This window comes from Penicillium concentricum (genome assembly GCF_028827145.1).
Source record: "Penicillium concentricum strain IBT 3081 chromosome Unknown utg000003l_segment0_segment0, whole genome shotgun sequence".
In the NCBI taxonomy this organism is placed as follows: domain Eukaryota; kingdom Fungi; phylum Ascomycota; class Eurotiomycetes; order Eurotiales; family Aspergillaceae; genus Penicillium; species Penicillium concentricum.
The window spans coordinates 611,932-637,661 of NW_026622756.1; the positions used below are offsets into that span (position 1 = coordinate 611,932).

The window sequence follows — 25,730 nt, forward strand, 5'->3', positions numbered from 1 at the left end:
TATCAATAAAGATCACGTGTTACGCTAATTTTGGTTACTAAAAAGGCCCACGGGCGCCCACGACGCCCACGGCCCGTGGGCCTATCTATAGGGCCCATTTCCCGCTTACATAAGGCCCGTGGGAAATGCCCACCCGCCCGTCCATGGGCGATGTCGCAGTCTATACGCTAGTATAATTCTACTAAGGATTACCTGAAATAGATAGATAAAATACTAACTTATTTTAATAAGTTACTATTTTTTACTTATATATTAGTATTAGGAGGTAGTTATAGTCACTCACTACTAAGATTCGTATTAACTTACGTTTAAAAAATAGATTAAAAGTAAAATTAGCCTAAAATAGTATAGAATTAGTAGTTAATATTATAGGGAAGAGAATATACTAGTATTATATCAAGATAGGTTCCATTTTAATTTTCTATAGTAAAAGCCTATATTTCACCCTTTTTTTAAATAGTATAGTACTATAACCGGATAAATTACTATATATCTTATTTTAATCTTTATAATTAATATATTATCTATTTTCTAACCTTAGTGTTACGGACCTACCCGTCACCAATCAACGGTGACCCACAGGGGCACACAGATGGGCCACCAAGAGCCAACCAATCTATCTGTCATCAGATCACGTGCAACACCTAATACTCTGGCATCCCCAAGTATTCAGGGAAAGAACTCAACCTACGATCAGTGAGCAGAAGGGTGATCAAGACTGATCAGACCCACTGCCAGGGGATTTCCGGTACGTATGTACTTCAGGGTATCGAGCAACACCTGGTCCCGACACATGACACCAACAGGGGTAGATCTACCAGTGGAGGTAGGATATACCCCAAGGGGTCGATCTACTTGTTACGCACTGCTAACTGGTCACAGTTAGGTTAGATGGGTTCTGGGTATACTTGCCTTAATACTCCTCAGGTATCCAACGTCAACGGTCTGTCGCAACTGAGCTATTGCCTGTCAGGTCTTACACTAGCCTAAGTCCTTTTGAGAGATCGGGGAACGATGCCAGCGAGAGCGCCGAGTAGATCTATACCGCAGTATTGGTCTTGCTCGTGAGTGTTGTCAAGTTATAATCAAGTAAGAAAGTCACAGTAGTTCCAAAGGTAAACACAAGTAACAATGTATGATTGAAGACGAAGAACTAAACTAAGTAAATGAATGAGTGTCCTTATATATCCTTCGTTCCCTGGGGTCGACGGGTGCTGAGGAGTATATCCTACCCCGTATAGTAGATCGACCCCCTGGGGTATATCCTACCCCCACTGGTAGATCTACCCTTGTTGGTGTCACGTGTCGGGACCAGGTGTTGCTCGATACCCTGAAGTACATACGTACCGGAAGTCCCCTGACAGTGGGTCTTGATCAGTCCTGATCACCCTTCTGCTCACTGATCGTGGGTTGAGTTCTTTTCCCTGAATACTTGGGGGTGCCAGAGTATTAGGTGTTGCACGTGATCTGATGACAGATAGATTGGTTGGCTCTTGGTGGCCCATCTGTGTACCCCTGTGGGTCCCCGCCGATTGGTGACGGGTAGGTCCGTAACATATTAAACGACTATTTAATTATACGGCCACCTTTATAATATAACGTCGGACTAAGAAAACTATAAGACCACCTATAAATACTATATAAGGAAGATTAAGATATCTAATAAATACTAAGACTAAAGGTTCTCTATAAGAATTGCGTTTTGCTATTTGGCTGCCTTTTTCGGCCGCAGGTGAGGCCGAAAATGGCCGTCTTTCAGCAACCTCCCTCCGCCACGCTCCCGCCTCCTTCGACCACGCACTACACCACTCACCACTTCATGCCTCAGGCTGCCATTTCGTGCGCGCTGACGCTCATTAGTAGCTCCACTACGCCTACTGGGGAGGGAGAGGGGCGCCGAAAATGGCCTCCTTCAGCCCCATGCCAGCTGCACTCTGGCCATCTCCCAGCCGCCATGGCTATAAATATCCCCTTCCCACCCATTCTCCGTCCAACACTGTCCTCATTTCGACTCAAACACCACTCCAAAAATCTCCCTCTGATCTTCCGTCGTGCTTTCTTCTATTCAGTCGTGTCGTGCGTTGACACATCTCGAGCTCCGAGGTAGTTCCTTAGCACGCTCGGCGAAATTGATTAGCCATGTATCGTCGGAGGACGCCCAATACCGGCAACCACGGAATCACGAGCGAATCCTCTTGTGCCTCTCCCATCGATACCGACAATGATAGACCGTTCGAGCCTGATTCCTCTGAGACTGATCTCACCGAGCCGGAGCGCTCCCTTCAAGCGGGTCGAACGATTGCTCGGAAGAAGCCAAGCCCAAAGACTGGAACAAAATCGTTATCAACAGACCTGTCGAATGTGGAACGTGTCCACCAGGCCCGATACCAAGTGCCCGATGATGACACGGATGAGGACCTGGCCCAAGTGCCGGAGGATTACGGTCGATCCAACAAAACAAAGAAGTTGAAACTTCGACTGAAAGAGCGTTGGGCTTGGTAAGTGATCAGGATATCGTTGAAAGTTTATACTGTGTTAGTATTAACTGACCGACTTGCCTCGTTTCAGGTACTGCCAAATGAAAGCAATAGAACCATCCACTAATCACAAGTGGGGGTTTGCGGAGGATGCACTGCGTGAGGCATCACCAAATGACATGCATCGATTTCTCAATTGGTGTCTGAAGCTGGAGTACAGTCCCGATGGTCGCCGCCAGAAAGGCTATACAAAGGCCAGTGCCCTTGAAGCGGATTGGAAGTACTTCCGAATTTACTACCAGCGAGTTACCAAAACTGAGATGAGTAAAGAGATGGGAGAGGCCGTTCGCACGGTTTGTTTTCGACCTTCCTCCCAATCGTCTGCAGGAGGCTTGCGCTAACGAAGATTGACAGGGCATGAGATACTTGGTGGATAAGCGCGGTCTGGACAAACAACCGCGCGCAAATGTTCCAGTATATATCGAAGATATGATTCCATTCAATGAGACAATCCTTCAAACACGGGAGAAGCGATTCCACTTGGGGTTTCAGCGCATTATCCTATGTCTATACAACACTGTTGGGTTATTTACCATCAACCGAAAACAGGCAATGCTTGACCTTCAGTTCAAGCATCTACAAATATCGCTCCAGCAGGATCCGCACGGAGGACCTCCCAAGCCGATGATCGAACTCGAGCCCCAGTTTGTGAAAAGCGTCCTGGGCATGTCGAAGCTGTAGGTGGCACCCGAGTCACACTCGTTTGCTACAATCAAACTGACTGATCGATATTACTTAGCAACACGTTCGCGCTACCTGAAATTGTCTACGGCGTATCGCTTGTCTTCAGCCCGCATGTCCTACTCTTCATTATATTATTTTATGTCCACACCTTCGAAGCGCCTCACTTAACATCGATGGAAGACCTTCGGAGACTGCTTGTCGAGGGTGGCCGACAGGAAATGCTACTTCCCTTGAAGAAAAAGATGGATAATCACTATGTCTTCCCGAAGGTTGAAGTGATCTGTGGCCAGCCCCGCATTTTGTGGGAGACGCCTATGAATGGTAGCACACTCGACGCACAACTCAGGACATCCAGTGAAATACATGGCTTCCTTAATCATTTCTTCTCTCACCAATTTCGATACGGAGGAGGTGATTTACTTGACAAGAGTGGTGAGTATACTATAAATATCCAAGGTTCTGATTTTCTCTAGATGAGAGGGCTGACTCTTCTGCCTAGGTTTTGTCAGCGAAGCACAGCGTAATGTGATCATGGCCCACGCCACTAGCAGAACGTTTATCAAACATTATCGTCCCCGTCGGCATACTGGCTTACAAGAGATCATGTGCGGCCTCAATCCAGACGAAGAGTTCTCAAAGGCTGTGACCCGGATGAGCCGTTGGATTGATCGGCGGCGACCACGATACCTGAGCGACACTGACCGGGAATCAGTGGAGAAAGACCCAGAACTGCAATCAGCCATACGCTGGCAAGTCGATTTAGAGACCCAGTGCGCTGGTCGCTCTCAAAACCCAGCATTGCGAGCGATGCTGGAGGACCAGAAGCGACAAGCCCACAATTTGCGCCGGCGTCTGCAAGAAAAACGGCGGAAAGAAACACGCCGCGATTTCAGTCGGAAACAGGCGGTGATTGACATTGAAAGACAGCTGACTGGTGGGGCTGTCAGTGATGAGCCTGCGCGCGAGGTATTACGGAAGGAGTTTGAAATGCCATCGGAGCAGATTCTTCTCGTGGAGACGTTCTTTACTTGGCCTACCACCGATTCATTAGAAGACGAGTGGACGCGGCGTAACAAAGCTGTTGCGGCTGGAATACAATATTGCAGCTTTCAGGAAGGTGGGCCCCTTAGGGGACGACGGAAGCGCTCTGCCCCGTCCGACAATGAGGATATCGTTCCCTCTCCGCCAGCTCGAAAGATAAAAGCTGATACGCAGCTGAATACGTCGTGGGAGAAGGGATGTACCTCTGGCGGGAAACATATCCCGAATGCAGAGCAAACATTCGCATGCTTCCAATGCCCCAAGACATACTCCGACTATAATGGAGTGAAAAGGCATTTCAGGACATCACATCTGACGGACCTAAAATGTAATTTTTGCAATTTGTCCGTCCTGCACGAGATGCACTTGCGGCGGCATGCTTCTGATGCTCATGGTCTTCGAACATGAGCGTTAAATTCTACTTTTTCCATCTTGGGGACCCCTGCGCTTTTACTTTGTTCTCTATCTGGCCACAATTGGCGCTGTGGTTGGGTTGGTGACTATTTCATTAAGGCTTACCAGATTTGTCGCGATTATTTAGAGCTACCGGAACAGAATACCATCGTAGTTATCTCGACCTTTTTATTGATGGGTCATAATCAATTCGACTGCACTTTGATGATTGGCTTCCAATGAGATGACTAAACATATTGTTCTCAGCCGCATCCATTATACTTAAGTTCCGAGCACGGATTTTCACCACTGCACTATTTTAACGAAAAGTAAGTAGAAGATCTATACAGTGATATTCGAAATCAGTTTTACCTCCAATCTCTCTCTTTATTAGGCCTCACTTCAAGCTCATTAATCTGCATTGGGATATCTTTCCGTCGGCCTTTTATTCGTCCCATGTATCTTCGATAGTTACCGTAAATACAGTAATCTCCCCCTCATTTGGTCTTCCCGGGAAGCCAGTTTCGTCAAAGATGTAGATATTTTTGAGCGGAAAATTATGCCGATCTTATTCTATCGGTATATTTAGTGAGGATCAAGTCCTTTAGAAGACGCTTAATAAATCGATAGACTCGGTTCTCAGATATAGTGATATATATTCGCCAGCATTCCGATCAGGAATCTGGTTTGCGCAGATTTTAATCATTCTTGGTGTAGGTGGTGAATATATATAGCGCTTGTATCCACCGGGTGATAGACCGTTCCTGTGTATCATCTTGCTTCTTGCAGATGGGCATACGGCTCGGTCGAGGTTAACAGCATTGGATTCGAGCACGAAGCTGGTGGCAAGAAACGTCAAATTCTCGCGACAACGCTGCCAAATTTGGTTTTTGTTTGGACCTTGCGGTGCAGCAAGCTTCAATGATCGCATCACTCAGACCAAGGCTGAACAGCCCTCATTAAGTTCAGGTGCGTCCGAGAATCCCCATTTCAATGGACTTGACATTTAGATATTACTGTTCGAGGGTGTAGTTGCCCTAGGAGTTGCCCCTGTTCAGCCGGATATTAATTCGCCGATGCTCTGTTCATAAGTGGGAATCCTAGAAAAATTGGATAGTAGCGTGTAGGACTGCAGGCATAAATGGTCCAGGGTGGTGTCAAAAGAGCCTAGTGCGCATCAATAGAGACATGCGCATAAGCTGTAGATAGAGCTCGATCAATAGTCTTATTATTATGGATCGTTCGAATCCCGCAATTATTCTGTCACCTTCTGCTCAAGCCATAGAAATCTCACGGGCTATTTTTGTAGTTAGTACTGATTGAAGTAGAGAGATTTGGAGTTATTGAAAGATGCCTTAGTCAAGAAATCGTTGCAGCCAGCAGCCAGTGCATCGTGACGGTCGCTTTGTAAGATGCTGGCCGTGAACGCGACAATGACCACTGGGCTGCAAAATACAGAGAGATTGGCCAGAGTGTCCTCTTCACTTGGAGAGCGCTGAGGTCCTGGTCCCTTTCCCGATGGAGACTTTGAGACGGTGGAGCGACCAGAATCTGTCTTAGAAAAGACGCCAATTCCATTCAGTCGCTCGAGCCGCCGTACCTCTTTAGTAGCATCCAACCCATTCATGATGGGCAAGTGGATGTCCATCAGCATAAGGTGGAAACCGCCCTGTCGCCATTTCCGTACTGCTTCTTCGCCGTCAACTACAAACACCCAACGAACGTTCAGTCGTTTCGTACATGCATTCAGCAGCTTCTGGTTGATGATGTTGTCCTCCACGATGAGGACATTGATTGGCGGTACAGTGCCATCAACCAACCCGCCAAGGGCTGCACCTGGCGATGAACAGTTTTTCCTTGTTCGAAGAGATCGTGGAGATGCGGCTGGTGCCAGGGCCGTGTGCGTCTTTGCCTGCAGTGACTCTGTCGTGGGTGCGGGCGGGATTAGGGCAGTCGGGGCCAAAGCAGCGGGTGAAGTTTGGTCATGAGAAAAGTTGCCGGGCTCTATGGATGTCAGTCGTTTTTTCTGCCAGAGAATAAAGATAAAAGCAGAGAAATCAGCATACCTGGCATGGTAAGTACATGACAGAGCGTCGTTGGCGAATCTGAAGTATGCTGTGACCCAAGGCTTCCAGGTGACGGCAGCGAAGGGGCCAGGGGCCACATCAGTAGTGGGTATTAAGCCAGATGGTGGGTCGACGCCAGCTAGCGAGCTTGGTGGGCGCGGAGGTGGAGGTAGCACCGGTGCATCTTTACTCTCCAACATGAGAGGAGAGTAGTCGCCATGCTTGCTACACTCCGAACGACGGCGACCGTAAAATGTATAACGTGGTGATGGCCTCGGGGTATAGCCCGTGGGCACATTGATCACCAGCGCCTCTTCTATTGTCTGACCCCTAGGGTAGTATGCGTCGAGCACTGATGACAAAATTTCATCCAGGTTGAGGAGACGCTCTTGTTGGGCCTGTCGGTTCAAGCCCTGACGAGGAGTGATTTTGGTCACAATGTCAGGAGAATCAAATTTCCTCCTTAAGGAATTCGCATATTTCCTTATCACCTGGTCGCGCAGCTCATCCACAATTGCATCCTCCAAGTATGATACCAAGGTCGCGGAGCAAGCCGATCGCTTGACCCAAACACGGCGGGGCGCCATCTCCGCAGGAGCTTGCAAGTAGCCGTTACCCTGGCGATTTTGTAAGGTCGGCTCAAACAACTCGTTTATCAGATGTTGGTATGGAGCTGGTAGAGATAGTCGGCGGATGGGAAGGGTGGGACGCGATAAGTTCTGCGCCAAACGAAATAATCTCTATCCGTTGTTGATATGGCTGCTTTTTCGGGGCAAACGGCAGGAGTGATTTATGTCATCATTCGGTCACGGGACAGGTACCGCAATATTAACCAGGCACCATATCTTGCTCCCGCGTCCTTAAATTACGTTTTGTTACCCTGAAACAGGGCTCGCCATACACGGCACTGTCTATACTGGTTTGATCAATACCTACATCACCTCATCAACGGAGACGGTTGACACAGAAAAACGTCATTCTCGGTTCAACCCAAGTGAAGTACATATAGCAATAAACTCAGCCTGATTGCCGCTAAGAAAATAATCTGCAACCTGGGCCTCTCTCTCTATTCTTTCATTCAACGAAAAGACCACGCTAATCATACATACTTGATAAAATGGCTACGAAATATATTGTAAATCACCTTCTCTTCGTCTCCTACGAACCTCACTAATAAACAAATTCTGCTCAAACATTGAGACTAGAGAGCGGTTTCCCTGAACACGACGATTTCCGTGTACCCGATTTATTCTCACCGATGATTAATGCCAAAAAGCACAAGGAATTTCACGATCGCAATCTACCAGGGTCGGGCGCGGTCTTTCACAATAACGCAGGAGACCTCCACTCTCCAATGATTCAGTGGAACACAAATATTTCGCCCACTCTTGATGTATCAATCCAACGCGTTCCGCAGGTTCTTTGGAATGGGCCCGAATGTTTCACTCCGCTGGCTGAGTCTCAACGTTGGCTATGTGACAATACATATTTTGGAAAGGCGGACGGTATATCGAGAACTCTCATGCACCACGATTTTGGATACGCCATATCCGATGGAGCCGATCAAGATATTCTGACCGATTGTATTCATGAACAATCAGGGTCAAACTTTGACATGGCCACATCCGAGGCACAGGTCAACAAGCACTGGCCATACGGCGACGGAGAAAAGTACGCCTAGGCCCAACGCACGCTACATATACTGTTGATTAATATTGTTCATAGATTTCGCTACAACGTGACACTGCAAGCCCCGACGGCATGCCAACAAAAGCCTAGTGACATACCTCAATAAAGGTCAAACATACAGCCTCACGGTCGTGGGTTCTATTCCACCCCCAAAGAAGGCTGGACTTGCTGAATATCGAACGTTCGTGCATGTATCCTTCGAAGAAGAAGACCAGAGATCAAATCCGGATGCATCGTGGCGGCTATGGAAAGAAGGCCGAGGCTTGAAAGAAGCATATGAGCGCAAAGGCAAGATTTTAGCTGTCGAGTATGCCGATCCTTCTAAGGGCGATGTTAGAAATCAGGGACCTCGTCAGATACAGCTTGAAGAAGCTTTTGTTGATGGGTTTTGTATCACCTGGTCAGTTGATACAACGACGAACGTCTATGAGGCGGCGATTCCGCTGAAATTCAATTTTTTGTCAACCGATTTCACCCGCTTAAAAGGGGTGAAAGGGGTATTAGTTAGGATGCGGCCAGAGGGCGAAATTAAGACCATGGAGGACGAGCCAGAGATGTGCTACTGTGTGGTGAAGCTCTTTGGAGATCACGGTGCCGAACGAAAATTATCGAATGACAAGACACATGTCAAGAAAAGGATTGAAAAGCTCAACAAACAAATCATCGACCGAGAGACAGGTGCAGATTTCGGTAGACGAAGTCGCAACAAGAGTTTGATGAACGGTGGACAAATCGACATTCGGCCTCAGGATAAGGCAAGTGGTCGAGGAATTCGTGCAACAGCCCTATGTAGGATACGGACCTTCACTCCGCGCTTGCTACCACGACCGAGATCCTTTCATCGGCCTGTCCAGTGAGTGTACTTAGTCTCCGTGGTAACGTGAAGGATGATCCGAATCTACATCCTATCTGTTTATCAGATGGATCAAGCACTTCTGTGAAAGATGCGTTCTTGGACAATCAACATAGCACACGTGCTATAACCTTGGCCCCCCAAGGAGCGGCTGACTTGTCAAAAAAGGCCAACCTACCATCGCCCAAAGTGCCAGAAGTCTCTATTGGGACTTCTCAAAGCTCTTCACCTCCTGCAAATTATTGTTCAAAGTCTGGTTCGTGCCACAACAAAGCAAACTTTGATTTTCAGTCACTTACTTTATCACAGTCGCATGCTTTTACCTCTATTTCACTCAAAGCGGGAAGCAGCCCCAGGGCAGCTATTATGCAATATACCTAGCGGATCGCACTTCTCTCAATTTGAAAGTCGAGCTTGCGGAGAAACTGCAGATCGACCCTTGTCTTATCTCTCGTTTAATTTGGGTCAATAGTAAAGGCTTGAAGGTCCTGGTGGATGACGATATGGTCCAACAACTTCCCGAGGCGCTGATCATGAGTGCAGATATTTGTGAACTGTTGTACACAGAAATGGCTCCCTCGAGCGCAAAGTGCTCTAGGGTGGAAGTAAAGCTCGTGTTCTAGCTATTGCATATAATAAGAAACAATACAGGTCGCACTGACAGGATATTTCGGGGGAAATTCTAGTATAGGCTTGCGTGTCTCGGCAGTTAGGCTTCGAGAAACAATGGATGAAAGAGTGTAGGTGGTGACACCAGTTATGGAACGTAGGGTAAAAGAGATGATATTACCGTAATTTACGGGGACTTATCGAAGACACAGGGACGAATTTAAAGCCTGGCGGAATGATATCCTAGTACGAACTAGTGCGCTTGAAGTGGGGCCCTGGGTAAAAAAGAGAGAGAGATTGGAAGTACAGTAAAACTGGGTATACCCTGGAAAAGGGTAACACGGGAGCAGCCGACGATCGAAAAGACGTTGTTTATATTACCTTCGATATAAAATTGTTGTGGTTGTGTACCGAGCGGGAGCTAACCCTAGACCGATGGCGGACCCACCCGCAGGGGCTCCCGAAGCCACACCCACAAACACCCAAGAGACGACCAATCTCTTCTCGTTGGAGGAGTTTCAGCCGTCGATAGTTCCCCGCAAAAGAAGACAGCCTCGCCATGGTGATGAATCTACGTCCACAGCACGGACAAACCCCGAGTTCGCTGGTAAAAGCGAGCCTACCGGAAGAGTGACCACCAAGGAGGTCCGCCAACTCATCGACGGTCTAAAGGACATCATCCACCATCAGACTACACTCATCCAAGCGACTAAAGATGAGCTTCAAGAGGTGAAACACGATCAGAACGTTCTCTTAGCTCAGAATGAGAAACTTTTCGAGGAGGTTAGATCGCTGCGATCACAAGTCGAAACTCCCCCACCTACACCGCCGAACAGGTCATGGGCTGCGGTGGCCGTCGGTGGCAACAGCACCTCGACCCAACCAGCACACCAACGAACCGAAAAAGAAGGGAATTGCGTCCGCATCTACACCCAGCGCTCGCTGGTTGACCCACGAGACAACAACGATAGTGACGGTGCCCTTAGGGACCCGGCTAGGAATATATAATAGGCTATTCTAGCTCGAGCCAGATGATATTTTCTTTTCGGTGTGTATTTTATGCTGAAGAAACCATGGTCGCAAAACGTCAGTCAGAGAGTGTTAGAGCCAAATCTCAGCAAAGATATAGGCGTAAGCGAAGTTTGTTCAAAAAAGCGAAGGAAATTTTCCTGGAATGTGAATCCGATGTCTTTATGGCCGTCCGAATCCGAAAGAATGGGCAAATATATATATTTGATGCCTCCATGCAGAACCAATGGCTCAGAGACCTTTCGAATCTGGTACATGTTGTTTCTTATACCTAAATAAGGTATCCTGACTAATTACTAGTACAGGAGTCTCAATACCCTCGTCCTATCCACGAATCTAGTGAAAACCTAGGAAAAACTTGACCTGACGGAGCCTCAAACGGTCGAATCGACCTACCCGATAAGCTATAGATGTTGAAAGACAAGTTTCGTGCTTAATGACCGAGAATTAACACAAGCAACGAAGGATATTATCAGGTACAAATATTGTGGGCGTGGATATTAGAGTATGCCAGTCAGAGCGCAACTTGAGAAAAGTGAATTTTGTCCCATTCCCACGCTCAATAGGCATAATGTGAAGGAATGATGAACCCTCATTCCTAGAGCTCGTAAGCCATAGTGAATAACCTCCGATGGATGATAAGGGCCTTGGTCATTGACACTCATGGCTAGTTGGTAGAGTTAGAGGCGATCTAGCGTCAGACTTTACATACGTCATGTTGTTCGGAGTTATGCTTACCGCCATAACGTCGGTAAGTCCTAATTTTGTTCGTGGTCTTTATCTTTGACTTGAAAGCACATCACGCGCCTTGTTGCAGATTTTAAAGCACCTACTAACCACTCTGGGAATTCCAGAAAACTCTGCATCAATAAATCAAATAGATACGTTCTTTGATGGGGCTCTTCGGTACATTTCTAAAAGATTCACTACGTAAGAGGCTGAGGGCTGGACCATGATCTACCGTAATCGGTAACGAAGCGAGTGGCTCTCATCCCGCGTCTATGAACTAGCATTTCGTTGATTCACCCACCCACCATGCCCCCGATTCGCTCTCCCGAAGCTCTGTTAATTCAATAACGCAAGATGGTAGGATATTACAGGGTATTCAGAAAATTATTTCATTGCATGAAGTACTGTGCATTTTATAACTTTACTATTTGTTATGCTTCGTAATGCCAAGAGAACGGAGATGGTACAAATGTATGTAATCGATCAATGCTCAACATAAGCCGACGGGAGTTCGTGCCCCGAGTGGACGGGAGTTGGTGCCGAGTGGACGGGAGTTCCTGCCAAGTGTGGAGGAAATTCAAACCCCGTCATTATGGTTTTTGATCTCCCTTGCCGATCATTGTCTCCTAGGGTGATGTTTGCAGATCCGGTATGTCTCGGCTTACGTCGTGAACAATCAACATAACAAACCAATACATTTGAAATTGAGAATACGAATAACTGAGCATATGGTATGACCTTCATATTTACGACATACTTGCGTTGCCGGTTGGAAGCAGGAAAAGAAAACTAGTTCTTTGATGTTGATCTATGACCCTATGCGAAGAGTTTAGGTGAAAGAGGCATCCATGTAAACGAGGGTCCAGCTGGCGCGGGGAGGGGGTTTGCCACACGTATCCGCTTCCTCCTGCTGTACATCCTTAGCAAGGATATCGCCGATCAGTATTTTAAAAAGTAGCCGTTCGATCCTACAGGGAATGCGCATTGAGGAAGTAAAAGATGGTCAGAAAGAGATGAACATGCATCCGTTCCTCGGCTTGTTATGTTCCTCTTTTTTGGTTGGGTGCAATGACCTCGCCGGCAACAATACCGCCTGATGCTAGCTGATTTCAACCCAGCCTCGATCTCTCGCCCATTCAAGCGGCGCACTTTGTGGGCAAGCACCCATTCTTCGACTTTCGGCTCGTACGCATCCATGTCTGAATCTGACACCTTGTTCTCGTCCAGGTGGTTGGAATTGTCGATGAAAGTGGTGGCATTATCGTGTGGCTCCCATTGGGAGCTGATGTCGAATGATAATTCATCCGGTTTTTCAGATGAAGGCTCCATGGCAATATGATATTCAGCCAAGCAGTGAGGACAGTTATCGATCCAATTCTGCAGCAGGGAAAACCCCCATTATATATGTTAGAACCCATTGCTTCATACATCATAGTTGGCCATCGAGAAATACGTGATAGGTGTGCAGTAACGAGTGAGTTGAAGTGATTCAAAGTATGTTAAGAAGATGTATACTGGAAGATCACGGCTGGTTCGTATTCTTATCTAGATTGGGGTCGATGAGTCGTAGATTGAATGTTGAGGAGAGTGCAGATAAAACAAAGCTGTATGTGCACAGCGGTAACTACAATGGACAAAAGGGGGCAGGGATGTAGACAGAGTAGAAAAGCCGAAGTGGAATCAAATTATAATCCAGATGAGTTGAGTGTATACAATGGGTGAATCATTCATAAAAGGTAACAGATATCATACGGGCTTGGGTGCACGATTAAACATATGCAGATTGGGTAGAGAACTTTGTTCCTTATTTCCAGACCCCAAAACCCAGGCGAGGGGAACCATAAGCACGTAGGGTCGATCCTCGACAGACATGAAGCACAGAATTTCGGATGTCATACAGACAGAAAGTGCATTTTCTTTTGCCCCACAGCTTCAACGACGGGGAGGCACGACGGGCATTCCGGGTGGGGCTCTAGACCACTTGCTAGTGCCCAATGGGGCCCGGGAAGAATTTTGTTATATAAAAATCTGTCTTAATAGGGTCTCGAACATCTGCGGTTCTAAATTCTAGTTTTAAGGCTCTCTCGCTCTCGCTCTCGCTCTCGATTTTGGATCGTTGATTAACGAACTAGCCGTCTTACCAACCCACCCTTGCGGGTTGCCCTGTCTGACTATCCGGTCAATTGTTGAAGCAGATTTAGTGGAAAGATATCCCAATTTGAACGCATTATTATTCAAGTTCATGAAATGAATAAGCCTATACTGAAATGTAGGGTGGAGTGACTTCAATTGGAGGCTGGGTTCCAGCTTCACAAGATTGCATGGACAGGTCGGGATTTGAACGGGATTTGAAGGAGCTGGAACGATGTTACCACCAACACAGCATTCTGCTGAAGGATGCAAATCCCATCAATAAGAAAGCCACATTACTCTTTCGCGCTAAAGGAATCGATCACTGGCAATATTTTCGGATCCCCTACATAAGCCTAGTCGAAAACAGAGAATGCACATTAGTTATGTTATTAGATAGGTTTAGTTGGTTACTGTATGCTTGCGCCCTCCCTTAGATATTCCCTGCACTACCAGGCTTCATTCTATGTAGCCCTTCCCACGGCAGACAAGACAAAAAAGGAAAAAGCAATGCCACAGGCTAATAAAGGGCAGGGATGTTTGCCTGGTTATGACACAATTATCCGATTTTCACGAGAACCCACTTCAATCGTACAGCATGGAGCTTCTCTTACTGTATCCGTAATGGTGATTTTCAGAGAGTCTAGGAGACTTTTAAGGGCGTCTACGCAAGTGTTTGTTGTCAATGTGTCTCTCGTCGAGGAATACGGGGCTACAACAAGCGGGGGACTACAAGGCAGCTTGACCTCTAACGTGTACTTCCATCCCGACCAACATACGCATGGTATTGCAGTTTTTGAGGATCTCGCCATTTGCCAGACAGGGTCATGGCGACTCCGGGTTTTGCTGGGGACCCTTTCATGCTCCGGAATGAATGTTGAGGCACGTGCCGATTCAAACGTCTTCTATGTCGGTAAGCAAAAAAATTGGACGATATTCTTCATATCATGACATAGGGAAGTCCACTGACGCGTACAAGAGCATTTTGAAGACTATACCCTATAAGGCTTTTTGAAACATTGGTCCGGTCATCCCCTGTCTGGTCTGCTTGGCTTGCAAGGGTATTCTCAGTTGTCGTTTAGGCAATGCTTGGTTCGGTATGCACCAAATATCGTCTCACAGTACAATGTAAACAGAAGATTGAAATGCTGCTTTCGTATGAGTTTTGTATGCTTGCTTAGACCTCATTATTGCTGTTCATATTAAATCTAGGAACTTTATACATCTTACTGGCTTTACTGACCTTGGTGTTGGACACCCTTCTAAAGTGTAGATATGCTGTTGAAAGCGTCACCAACCTTTTCTCGGAGCTCTCTCCGTAATATTCCCAATCTTGGGCAATCTAACAACACGTGGTGAACGCTTTCCCGCTCACCACAGATACACAGATCGTCGTCACGGAATCGGAAAGCCTTTGCGTATGTTGACAACTAGCAGTGTCCAGTTCGCAACTGCGTTAATAATTACGCTCTATTTCTAGGCAGAGAGTCATAGAGCCGTCTAGTGTACTTGGCCGGTAGTGTGTCGTCAATCTGACGCAGATGGGCGCCGGTGCTCGACTTGTTCCATTCTTTCTTCCATTGGGCGTGGATCCCTTGCCTAATGTGTGCCCTCTCGCGTGATAGCGAAGAGCAGAACGGGTGTGCTTTTCCCGGTATGGCTGCCTCTTTGGCCAGCAAATCGGCAGTGTCGTTCCCGGGCATTTCGCAATGTCCGGGTATCCACTGTAGTCGTATCGATGTGCCGTGGGTCTTGGTGTTCCTGGCTGCTTGTAGAATGACATGGATGATCTGTTGTCCCGACTTATTCCAGGCCACCAGTACAGTTTGTAATTCATTTACGCTAACCTCTCGTTGAAACGATATACAGCCTACCACTACTATATTTGTATTCCTAAGCACCAGCACAGTTATACTCGAAAGAAGTTTTACCCGCAATGTCTATATCTTTAAAAGCCACTAGTCTGTAATGGGATAACCTACCGCCAGCCCCATATTTGCATCTATCCAGTGTTAGCAGCTTTGCTAGGTGCTTAACATCACTTGGCACACCTGATGGGCGCTTGGCACCGTTAAGTGGTAGCATGCCTGCCTGCCTGCCTTCAGTAGTCGCGTCATCAAGTCCCACATTAGTGGACCAGAGTTGGCATTCTGAGCCTGCAGTTCGTATGTGAGTCAACCCATTGTTAGCTCGTTTGCGCCGCAAACCATCGTCTCTTACCTAATTGGTGCTGATTCCATTCGCATTGTTTGATAAGCCAATAGGAAGCATCTCATGTCTAACCCTGACTAATGGAATGATAGATCAAGATCCTTCTCGACGGATACAAGCAGTGTATCCCCTCATTTTAGGGCGATCTCCAGGTCACATTTAGCTATAAATGAAAACCAAAAAATCCGTGATCGGTGGTATCTATGGTAATCATCCCTAATCACCATGAAGGCCGACACCAATGACTCAATGGCTTGTCACATCCCTATAGCCATAGACGGTGAATCAGGTCGTTCTCACTTTGCGCTCATATTTATCGACACAGAGGGCGACCTTCACTTGCAGTGCTCTCGGTCGATTGCTACCAGCTTCCTGGGATCCCTGTCCGTACGGTTAGCGGATAACTTTTTGAAAGCAGTCGCGATGTCAGAAGAAGCTTCTTCGCCAATATATCAAAGTGGGTTTTACATTGACAGGAGTGTCCGATTAAATTACCAATTTTAACATGCTACGATATCCTAGCATCACCTCACCAAACTACGCCAGCCATGAGAAAATGTTCGCCCTCACCACGAATGGCCCACATTACCCCTCGCAAGACAGAATTAGATGGAAAAGCGCACACACAAGATTTTCCGCCAGCTAATCCATTTCTGCCAACGGTAGGATTTGCCCACACAGAGTCTTCGCCTCGCTGGGACATGCGGAGTCCGGAACGCATCAAAAGAAATGTTTGGAGCGTTGACAACAAAATGTGGAGGCCGGACGTCACGATATCTGTTATGGACCGTGATTTGCTGCGGAGGTACTATGAAAAGGCATTTCACAACCTGCAGCAGACGAATTGCCGGACCCTCGCGAAAGCCTATGTCAAGCTGGTGGAGCCCCGCAAGCAGGTCTATTTTCCGTACAACGGGCGGACAGTCGTCACAGGGTTCACTCAGGAGCTTGACCCCGAGGCGACCAAGCCACCCTGGTGGCCTGCAGGAGTGAGGCACCGAGAGCCTGACCATCTTCTCAAAGAGGGTAAGAACTTTCCCTAATTGGGTGCCTGACAAATGACCGACTGTCAACAGAGCGTATCGAGCTTCTAATTCATATATTGTGTGAAATGCGTACTAGCCACCATATCACCCCCAAAAAGCTGAAGGAGACAGACCAGCCAATTCGCCGATATATATTCCCACCAGAGCGAGTATTTATCTTAGATGAGATCTACCGGGTTAGACAGGAATATCTGGATATGTTGGAGGGGAAAAGTAGTATGTTACTATGAGTCTTGTCTCATTAGCTGCCCATAATCTCATTACTATTTGCAGATGGACAACGTCTGGTTAGGATTTGTCGCCTAAACCTGCCCGAAACAGTGGAAGCCACATCCAACCACAATGATCATAACGGAGAGAGCATCCCTTTTGATGCAGCGCCCACCGATATCTCGAATACCACATTTGCATATGTCAAGTCGGGCTCTGTTAACAATTCCCCACCGGCATTATTTGCGCCCGTAGCAAATTTCCCGGCCCACTTCCCTCTGGACCATCCCTATGACGTGCAGGGTCACTGTCTTGGGAACTACTACGCAGGACCGGATCCCAAGACCGTACGTGGTTTTGACATGACTGTGCCGGTATCAATGCCGCCGCATGGTTTGAAGAGGAAACACGAAAGCGAAGAGATAGCTCATGTCGACGCCACCAAGCCTGCCGTATTCACGCACGATTTTTCTCTTTCGGTCACTGGTGATCTCCAACCCTATCCAGTACAATACCCCGGTGGACCTTGTAACTTCCTGCCACAAGGCTTCATTTCGCCTGGGCCCTCTACAACGGAAGCATTGGCACAGCCGAAGGAATGTCGAGATATCTCTTATCATTTAGGCTATTGATAACTAGCCATTTTTAGCCAGTCCGACTGGCTTCCGGTATTGCGTGGAAAGATGTTGTTCTACTCTGCTAGCAGGTCTGCAATCATTTGTTACCAATGTAATTTAAAGGATATTTGTCTGCATGCCGTTTTCCGATTGGGCTCGGTGCAAAATTGTGAAACGTGAAATCGGGACTGGCTGCCTTGTTTATCCCCAGTTTCTCATTGACAAGCCACTAGCTGATCAAGAGAAAATATAACTTCTAACTTGGTTGAAACACCGTTTGAAGTGACAATATATACATACTACCATCTACAAAAGTTACTCAATTCTCTGCCAACTCTAATTTTGTGTATACAGTTGTGGTTTAATCATCAACTTGGGGTATAGCGGTGCGCGGTTTACGGGAGTGGAATTCGAATTCCTGCCACATCTCCAGACGAGAAGAGCAGACAACCCCTGTGTTTGACCTGTTTGCAGGGTCAACGTTCAAAAAACACTAAGAACCATACAGGTCTAATACAGAAGCTATTTTTATGCTGTCATTTACACGTGTATTGAATTACTGCCAAGACAGGGGTTCAGGGGAAGAGTAACTGTAAGAAGTATAGCGTGTTTCAAGAGAGGGTTCGAGATAGATTCTCCGTGTGCAAGTGGTGAAACTAATTTCGATCCATCCTGTATAGTTTTTTAAGGGTCGCCCCTCTCCCCTATCCTTTTTGCGTTCTTCAACGCCGACTTAGTGGACCAACCCGTCACCCTTCACGGTGGCGCCTCGGCATTTATCGATGACTATTTCCGCTGGAGAGTGGGCCGCTCAGCAGAGGAGAATTTGACCAAGTTACAATCCGAAGACATCCCCCGCATCGAAGAGTGGGCGTGGAGAACTGGGTCCTGCTTCGCAGCCCAGAAGACCGAGCTCATCCACCTAACCAGAAAGAAAGCCGAACACCTGCAAGGTCAAATAATCGTGAACGGAACGGCAGTCTCGTCCTCTCCCACAGCTAAGTTACTGGGTGTGAGTTTCGACCAGGAGATGCGGTGGAAAGAACACGTACAACAAGCGATCAAACGCGCAACCAAAGTCACCGTTGCTCTGGGCGGGTTACGACATCTGCGCGCAGAACAGATGCGACAGCTCTACCAGGCATGCGTCACGCCGGTCGTGGATTATGCATCAACCGTGTGGCACGATCCACTGAGAGACAGAACTCACCTTCGACACCTCAACACAGTGCAGAGAACCCCGCTGATCCGCATCCTGTCGGCATTCAGAACTGTGGCCACAAAAACCTTAGAAGTAGAAGCGCACATCCTTCCCACTCACCTCCATCTTCGCCACCGAGCCCAACGCACCATTGCAAATCTCCATACGCTACCGCGGGAACATCCCATTTGGGATACTCTCTCGCGGGCCCAAAAACGTAGAAACAATATCGGGTCATACGTTCGCTTCCCACTGGCGGAAGCGCTGAAGACCATGGACATAGAAAGGCTCAACGAACTAGAGACAATCGACCCACGGCCATTGCCACCATGGTGACTCGATCCCTTCGTGGAAATCGAAGTCAATTCAGACCGAGAGGTAGCAAGAGAGCAGGCCGAGTCCATCCGCTCAACATCAAACATCGTCGTCTACTCAGACGCCTCAGGACGAAATGGCCATTTGGGGGCCGCGGTGGTAGCATTCAACGACGACATGGAGATGGTCTGGTTTTTTCGACTCCCTTCCCAATTCAAATTATCGACTTCCATTGCCATGTCACAGAGCGACGGCCAAATTGGTAATTTGGGACTTCCGATCCCAGACAATGTCATAGGTAAGGATAGACGGATTCTTCCAAGTTCTTTGAAAACTCATGGTAATACAGGCTCAATGAACGAAACTAGAGAGAAGGCTATCAACAACTTGATTGTTCTTCTTCATGAAACACGCAATGCCTTTTTACACGGCACTCGGGGCTGTCGTTTTGAATGTCGCTCAATCATGTATGGGGCTCTTACTATGGAGATGCAGTCAAGCAACCTGCTATTACCGAAGCCTGAGAATCCTTTTCCGAATTTGGATTACAATTCTCTTATGCAGAGGGTAATGGCATTCAGATCGCCAGGATGGTATGTTTCATCCTCAATTTATTCGGGCTATTCCAGCTATGGATCCAGCTCTATGCACCGCTGCTCTGATTCCTCCTTCGCATCCGTATTCGAGAAGCTGGAGGATTCTCTTGAGGGGCTGGAACTGAATCGGTTCACAAGTTCACAATTTGGGATCTCTGTGTTGCCGTCTAAAGGATGATTTTACTTTGGTTGAAAAATGCGTTCATGGTGCGATGTCAAGTACAGGCCAGCCTACTTGATTTATCCTGCTATCTCGCATACACTCGTTGACCTGGACTATTTGTATGTAAGATCATGGATGCACACATAGTAGTCCTCATTATGCCATACTTTTGCTTCTTGCGCCTAGTTCCAGTGGTAGGATTTTCGATGGAACTATGATGTCGAATGAAAGTATACAAACTTTTTTTTGCCAACCCTAGTCATACAGTGTATAGACCCCTTGAATCACAGACGGTTATAAGAGCCATATCTGGATTTCGAGCTAGTCTCAAGTCACCAGGCGTCTTTAGCTCTGAGACTTATGGCTTAGCAGGTCGTGGAATTGTAGGGGATATAAGTTAACATTCTATTGGCCTGGCAGGTCTTGAGACCGCGGTCTTGGAATCTACTGGGTCTCTATCTCCGGTAAAAATGAAGGAGGCAGTGCGTCGGGCTGAAAGCAAATGCGCAGTAGTCTGTGGGGGCCAGAGTAAAATATTGGGGGCGGCGATGAGTGCAAGATAGAGGGGTAGGAAGAATGAAAAAGTGAGAGGGGGAGGAAGAGCAGCGAAGCCGGATCTTTTATGTCGGGAGCATGGAAGGGAGATTACGTGACGGCGTATTGGGGCGCTAAACCCAAATTGGCAAAACTAACCGGATACAGTAATTCACAGGTCCGCTGTTTACAGCTAAAAAAAGGTTGAACTATAGAGGGAACCATCACAGATTGAAAGAAAGAGAAGTTCAACTTCACTAAGCATGATTTCCTAACAGTTTCCTCTCTATGGCAGACAGACCACTAAATATTTATTCCTGGATTGCTTCAGGTCGTGATCTTGCTAATATCGTTGCCTTATATCATCAGCCTTAGGCGCGGTCGGAAGCTTTTTTCATTTACTTTAGCTAATCGGGAACTGATTTGCCAATAAATACAAAGCCGACTAACAAATTATTGCAGGATTGCCACCGGAGTACATATAACATATTTCCACTGCTTCCCAGAAAACAGTTGGACTGGCCAAAGATTGATAGTCATAAATAGCCAAAATGGTAAGAGATATCGCGAGCCTCATTAGGCTGAGCCAAATCTTTTGCTGTATAGGGCCCAGCCGGGACGAACCCTTGCTGCAGGGAGCTCCAAGGTCCGCCGTGAGCTTCTACTGGATATGGTTGGAGATCAGTAGTAACCGCAGGAGAGAAATCGTGTGTGAACATGGTATGCCTGGTTGCGTCGACTTGAGCTATCTCTTCAATTTCACGTTTCCTCTTCAAACCTTGCGGCGACATTGATATTGGCATAGTCGTGCCAAAACCACATATGGTCTTGGGATCTGGGCTTGCGTATTTTCCAAGGAAGTGACTCTGCACGTCATAGGTATCGTTTGGAGGGGAATGAGCCGGAAGATTTACTACGGGTGCAAATAGTGCCGGTGGAGCATTGTTGATAGAGCCTGACTTGTCACATGCAGATGGGTTGTTCGAGATAGGGATGTCGTGGCCGTTATGTTCATTATTGTTGGATTTGGTCCCTACTGCTTCAGGTAGGTTCATGCGACAAATCCACACCTGATGTTGTCCATCTGTAAATAATATTTAGTTTACCGGCAGCTAACGCGACTAGACAATCAGAATAGCATACCTCTCTTCCCCTCTAGTGATTCCACCTCTTCTTGGCGAACCCGATAGACCTCATCCAAGATGCATACTCGCTCTTCCGGGACTATATACCGGCGAATTGGCTGGTCGGCCTCCCTTAGCCTTTTGGTGGTAATACCGTGGCTAGTACATAGCTCACACAAAATATGAACTAGAAGCCTGATGCGCTCTATGCACGGTTAGTCATGTTCTAGAGGCCAAACTTTATATAATTCTTACCCCCTTTAAGAAGATGATCAGGCTCTCGGTGCCTCACTCTAGGAGGCCACCACGGCGGCTTAGCGGCGTCCGGGTCAAGCTGCCGAATGGCCCCTCCGACAACGACCCGCCCGTTGTATGGAAAGCATACCTGCTTGCGAGGCTCCACCAGCTTAATATAAGCTTTTGCAAGTGCCCGGCAATTCGTCTGCTGCAGGTTGTGAAATGCCTTTGTGTAGTAATTCCGTAGCAAAGCGCGGTCTTTGATAGACATCGCGACTTCCGGCCTCCACATTCTGTTGTCCTTGCTCCAAACATTTCTTTTTGTGCATTCCAAGCTCTGTGTGTCCCAACGAGGCGAAGGCTCTATGTGGGCTGCCCTTACTGTTGACGGAGATAGACTAGCTGATGGGGAATCTCGTGTGCCCTCTTTATCATCTAATCCCGTCTTGCAGGTAGTGTGGATTGTTCGTGGTGAGGGAGAAGCTTTTCTCATTTTCGGCGTGGTTTGGTGAGGTGGTGCTAGAAATTGAGCTAAAATCAGTCATTTGATCGGACTCTCCTTGCAGTCAATATGAAGCTCACCTTGAGTTATTGGCGAACCAACCTCTTCTGACATCGCGATTGCTTTCAAAAAGGTATCTGCTAACTGTACAGATAGGGACCCTTGGAATGTGTTGGCAATCGACTGAGAGCACTGCAAGTGAAGACTGCCCTCTATATCGATAGATATGCGCGCAAAGTGAGCTCGACCCAATTTACCGTTGACGGCGATAGGGGCGTTACAAGCCATTGAGTCATTGGTGTCGGTATACATAGTGGTTAAGGACGGTTACCATATAACTCACAGACTGCGAATTCACGGGATATCATTTATAGATGAAGGTGACTTGACGATCGCCTTGAGTACGTAAAATTTCGGTATTCCACTGGACGATTAACAGGAAATTTCACGAAACTATAACAATCCTTTCAGACATGGGACTCTTCCTATTGGCCTGTCAAGCAATTCGGGTCTGATTTGACGCATAACAATCAGTGTCCTATGTTAGTGATCGCCATCCTTTAACCTTGTTCGTAATCTCACACATATATGGTCCACCTTTTGAGTTTTTTGCCCTGACCTCCTATCAACTAGTGGCCCACTCATCTCAAAACGCGTCCATGAACCACATAGTATGTAGGCCATGAACTGAGACTAGCTAATTCAGCCAGCACCATATCCCCAATTCGCTCCCGAAGCCCTTGTTATTCAGTACAACAAGAAGGGAGCTTTACAAGTTATTTATACTTTCACGAAACAAGAAATTACTCCATTTATAAAGTACCGCGCATTTTATGACGTTACAATTTGCTATTATTGGTAATGCCAAGAGAACAGCCATGCTAGAAATGTGATCGATCAATGCTTATCAGCCGAGAGGACCGACGGGAGTTCGTGCCGAGTGTGCAGATAAGTCAAAACCCGTCCTTTGGGCTTTTAATCCCTTGCCGATCATTGTCCCCTAGAGTGATCAAATGCCGTATGTCTCGAATTACGTCTCGAATAATCAACGTAACCAAAGATCTAGAATTGAGAATAATAAATCAACATATGGCATGATCTTCATGTTTACGATATACCTAGATTGCAACCCCGTAGTTTAAAACAAGAAAGAAAAATTACCTCCCTGATGCCTATAGTTCTAAAGATTTCAGATGAAAGAGACATGTACAACATAAGCAAGGGTCCAGCTGGGGCGATGGAAGCTTTGACCGCCCCCCCCCCCCCCCCCGATCGGACTTGCGGAACCCGTGTTTTCGTATGCACTTCCTACAGTTGCCTAGGTGTACAATATACATCCTTAGTAAGGATATCGCCGATCACTATTTTTTAAAGCCGTTCGACCGTATAGGTCTTCGGGGATGCGCGTTACGGTCAAAGTTGGTCAGAAGATTGGCCTTTCGCTCACCTGCGCGTGGCCAGGAATAGCGAAATTCCGCACGACCAGGGCTTCCTCTTTGGACGACCAGTTTTGACCACACTCATTCCCAGATTCCTAAAGCATAACTGCCACAGACTCTTCCCCACTCCGATAGCACAACCTTAAAGTACACGAGTCTTGATTCCGGTTCAGCTTATGAACCGCCATCATCTCCACCGGATCCTCCAAAGGCAGTGGCTCACCGAGTGCCTACAAGATCTCAGACCAGCTGTGCACCCTCGGCTGTACATCGTCGCTCGCAGTCGCCAGACTCATCAGGCTCCGATTCGAACCAAGCAATTGGGGCTTCAGCCAAGTTACATCCTCCCCATCTGCCCAACGAGCAGGCCGTCAACGGGACGCGGGAAATAATCAAGGCAACCAGGCCCGGTATCACGATGCGCAATTTTGCACCCAACGATGTTTACTCGAATTGCAGTCTAGCGGTGTGTTAGATAACTGCTGTCCAAATGTGATGCTCCATCATCGAAGCAAAGACAATCCCCGTTTACTCAACGGGCAACTAGACAAAAACATTGACCGATGCACACCTCTTGGCGGTTGCGGGGCATACGCCGTTTAAACTTACTTGTGTTGAATATGGCTACACTATTGTTAGAAAAGGAACCACGTCGGGGCTGTGGAAAGAAGTCTCCCGCGAAGTGCAGGTATACTAAATTATGCGGAAGGCCCAGTCTGCAAATATAGATAAAAGCCGCAACAAACCTGTATATGATCTTTAACACATCTTTCGACCTTGCTCTCCATGACACTCATTCTGCAGCGATTCGGCAAGATGTTCAAAGAGCGGCTAGAACGATTCCCCTCATTATTCCGATCTTTTGTGGTGCGCCTTAAAAGCATTTTCCGGTTTTCGAGGCTTCAGAAGCATATACCAAAAGTCGGGCTATTGATTGTCTTGTGGTTACTTATAGTGGCCGCCCTACTTCATTATTCCCTCCAGTATCATCTCGATCCTCCGACCAAGCCAAGCACCAACAACGAAACGAACCAAGTCCTTCTAACTCAGGCCTGGGCCTCTTTATTTCCACGAAATATATGGCAGATATATCTCAGCCCGCCGGATGTCAGCACAAACAATTTTGAAGTCAACCCTAAGCAACTATCAGATATCGTCTCGTGGCTGGCTCATAACCGCGACTTCGAATACACCTTGGTTAGAGACGAAGGAGCAGAAGCACTTATGCGCCAGCACTTTCAGGAAAATCCAACTTTGTTAAGAATCTTCAAAGAGCTTAAGAACACCGGAATGAAGTCAGACCTACTAAGGTACCTGATTTTATCAGTTAAAGGCGGTGTCTATTCGGATCTCGATACCGTTGACTTGAAGTCCATTGATTTATAGGTACCTGAAAAATATTAGAAACACGCTCGAGTTGTTCTAGGGATTGAATTCGATCGCCTTAATAGGCCTAACTAGGGCGAGGTTCATCCCGATATACAATTCTGCTAGTGGACCATTGCTGCAACTCCTAGGCATCCCCTCTTCCGCTACATGATAGATTGGGTTGTGACCACCCTAGAAAACTTCATAACTGCAAGAAAAACAACATTCTCGGACCTCCATATCAGTTCATCGGAAGTCATGAAATTGACTGGACCATCTGTTTAGACAGATGGCGTCTTCCGACAATTGCAGCAGTATAAGCCGGATCTTATGTCGTTGAGCAACTTAAGTGGATTGACGGAACCGAGGCTTATGGGGGATATCTTAATACTGCCAATCGATGGGTT

At 47.2% G+C, this 25,730-nt stretch overlaps 8 protein-coding genes across 8 annotated transcripts; 5 read left to right on the forward strand and 3 right to left on the reverse strand.

Moving 5' to 3' along the window:
- Positions 1-1,744: 1,744 nt before the first annotated feature.
- N7517_008089 (uncharacterized protein) lies at positions 1,745-2,107 on the forward strand (the record flags this gene model as incomplete). Its single annotated transcript, XM_056725819.1, has 1 exon — positions 1,745-2,107. One exon carries the CDS (start codon positions 1,745-1,747, stop codon positions 2,105-2,107), a length of 363 nt encoding a protein of 120 aa, XP_056576670.1.
- A 32-nt stretch (positions 2,108-2,139) lies between these two features.
- Positions 2,140-4,670, forward strand: N7517_008090 (DUF3435 domain-containing protein; the record flags this gene model as incomplete). The annotated part of the gene is made up of 5 exons (XM_056725820.1): positions 2,140-2,498; positions 2,569-2,830; positions 2,892-3,214; positions 3,277-3,653; positions 3,721-4,670. The coding sequence occupies 5 exons, from the start codon at positions 2,140-2,142 to the stop codon at positions 4,668-4,670; spliced, it is 2,271 nt and encodes a 756-aa protein (XP_056576671.1).
- Positions 4,671-5,964: 1,294 nt separating this feature from the next.
- Positions 5,965-7,308, reverse strand: N7517_008091 (response regulator; the record flags this gene model as incomplete). Its single annotated transcript, XM_056725821.1, has 1 exon — positions 5,965-7,308. One exon carries the CDS (start codon positions 7,306-7,308, stop codon positions 5,965-5,967), a length of 1,344 nt encoding a protein of 447 aa, XP_056576672.1.
- A 671-nt stretch (positions 7,309-7,979) lies between these two features.
- Positions 7,980-9,886, forward strand: N7517_008092 (uncharacterized protein; the record flags this gene model as incomplete). The annotated part of the gene is given in 5 exon segments (XM_056725822.1): positions 7,980-8,392; positions 8,447-8,499; positions 8,519-9,263; positions 9,278-9,519; positions 9,573-9,886. 5 exon segments carry the CDS (start codon positions 7,980-7,982, stop codon positions 9,884-9,886), a joined length of 1,767 nt encoding a protein of 588 aa, XP_056576673.1.
- Positions 9,887-12,459: 2,573 nt separating this feature from the next.
- Positions 12,460-12,959, reverse strand: N7517_008093 (uncharacterized protein; the record flags this gene model as incomplete). The annotated part of the gene is made up of 2 exons (XM_056725823.1): positions 12,460-12,598; positions 12,721-12,959. The coding sequence occupies 2 exons, from the start codon at positions 12,957-12,959 to the stop codon at positions 12,460-12,462; spliced, it is 378 nt and encodes a 125-aa protein (XP_056576674.1).
- Positions 12,960-16,196: 3,237 nt separating this feature from the next.
- N7517_008094 (DUF2841 domain-containing protein) lies at positions 16,197-17,859 on the forward strand (the record flags this gene model as incomplete). Its single annotated transcript, XM_056725824.1, has 3 exons — positions 16,197-16,428; positions 16,494-16,997; positions 17,291-17,859. 3 exons carry the CDS (start codon positions 16,197-16,199, stop codon positions 17,857-17,859), a joined length of 1,305 nt encoding a protein of 434 aa, XP_056576675.1.
- A 3,330-nt stretch (positions 17,860-21,189) lies between these two features.
- N7517_008095 (DUF2841 domain-containing protein) lies at positions 21,190-22,828 on the reverse strand (the record flags this gene model as incomplete). The annotated part of the gene is made up of 4 exons (XM_056725825.1): positions 21,190-21,737; positions 21,797-21,982; positions 22,033-22,533; positions 22,597-22,828. The coding sequence occupies 4 exons, from the start codon at positions 22,826-22,828 to the stop codon at positions 21,190-21,192; spliced, it is 1,467 nt and encodes a 488-aa protein (XP_056576676.1).
- Positions 22,829-23,906: 1,078 nt separating this feature from the next.
- On the forward strand, positions 23,907-24,652 carry N7517_008096 (uncharacterized protein; the record flags this gene model as incomplete). Its single annotated transcript, XM_056725826.1, has 3 exons — positions 23,907-24,023; positions 24,071-24,421; positions 24,503-24,652. Coding segments are annotated over 3 exons (618 nt in total), but the record flags the coding sequence as incomplete, so codon positions are not given.
- Between the last annotated feature and the right edge of the window lie 1,078 nt (positions 24,653-25,730).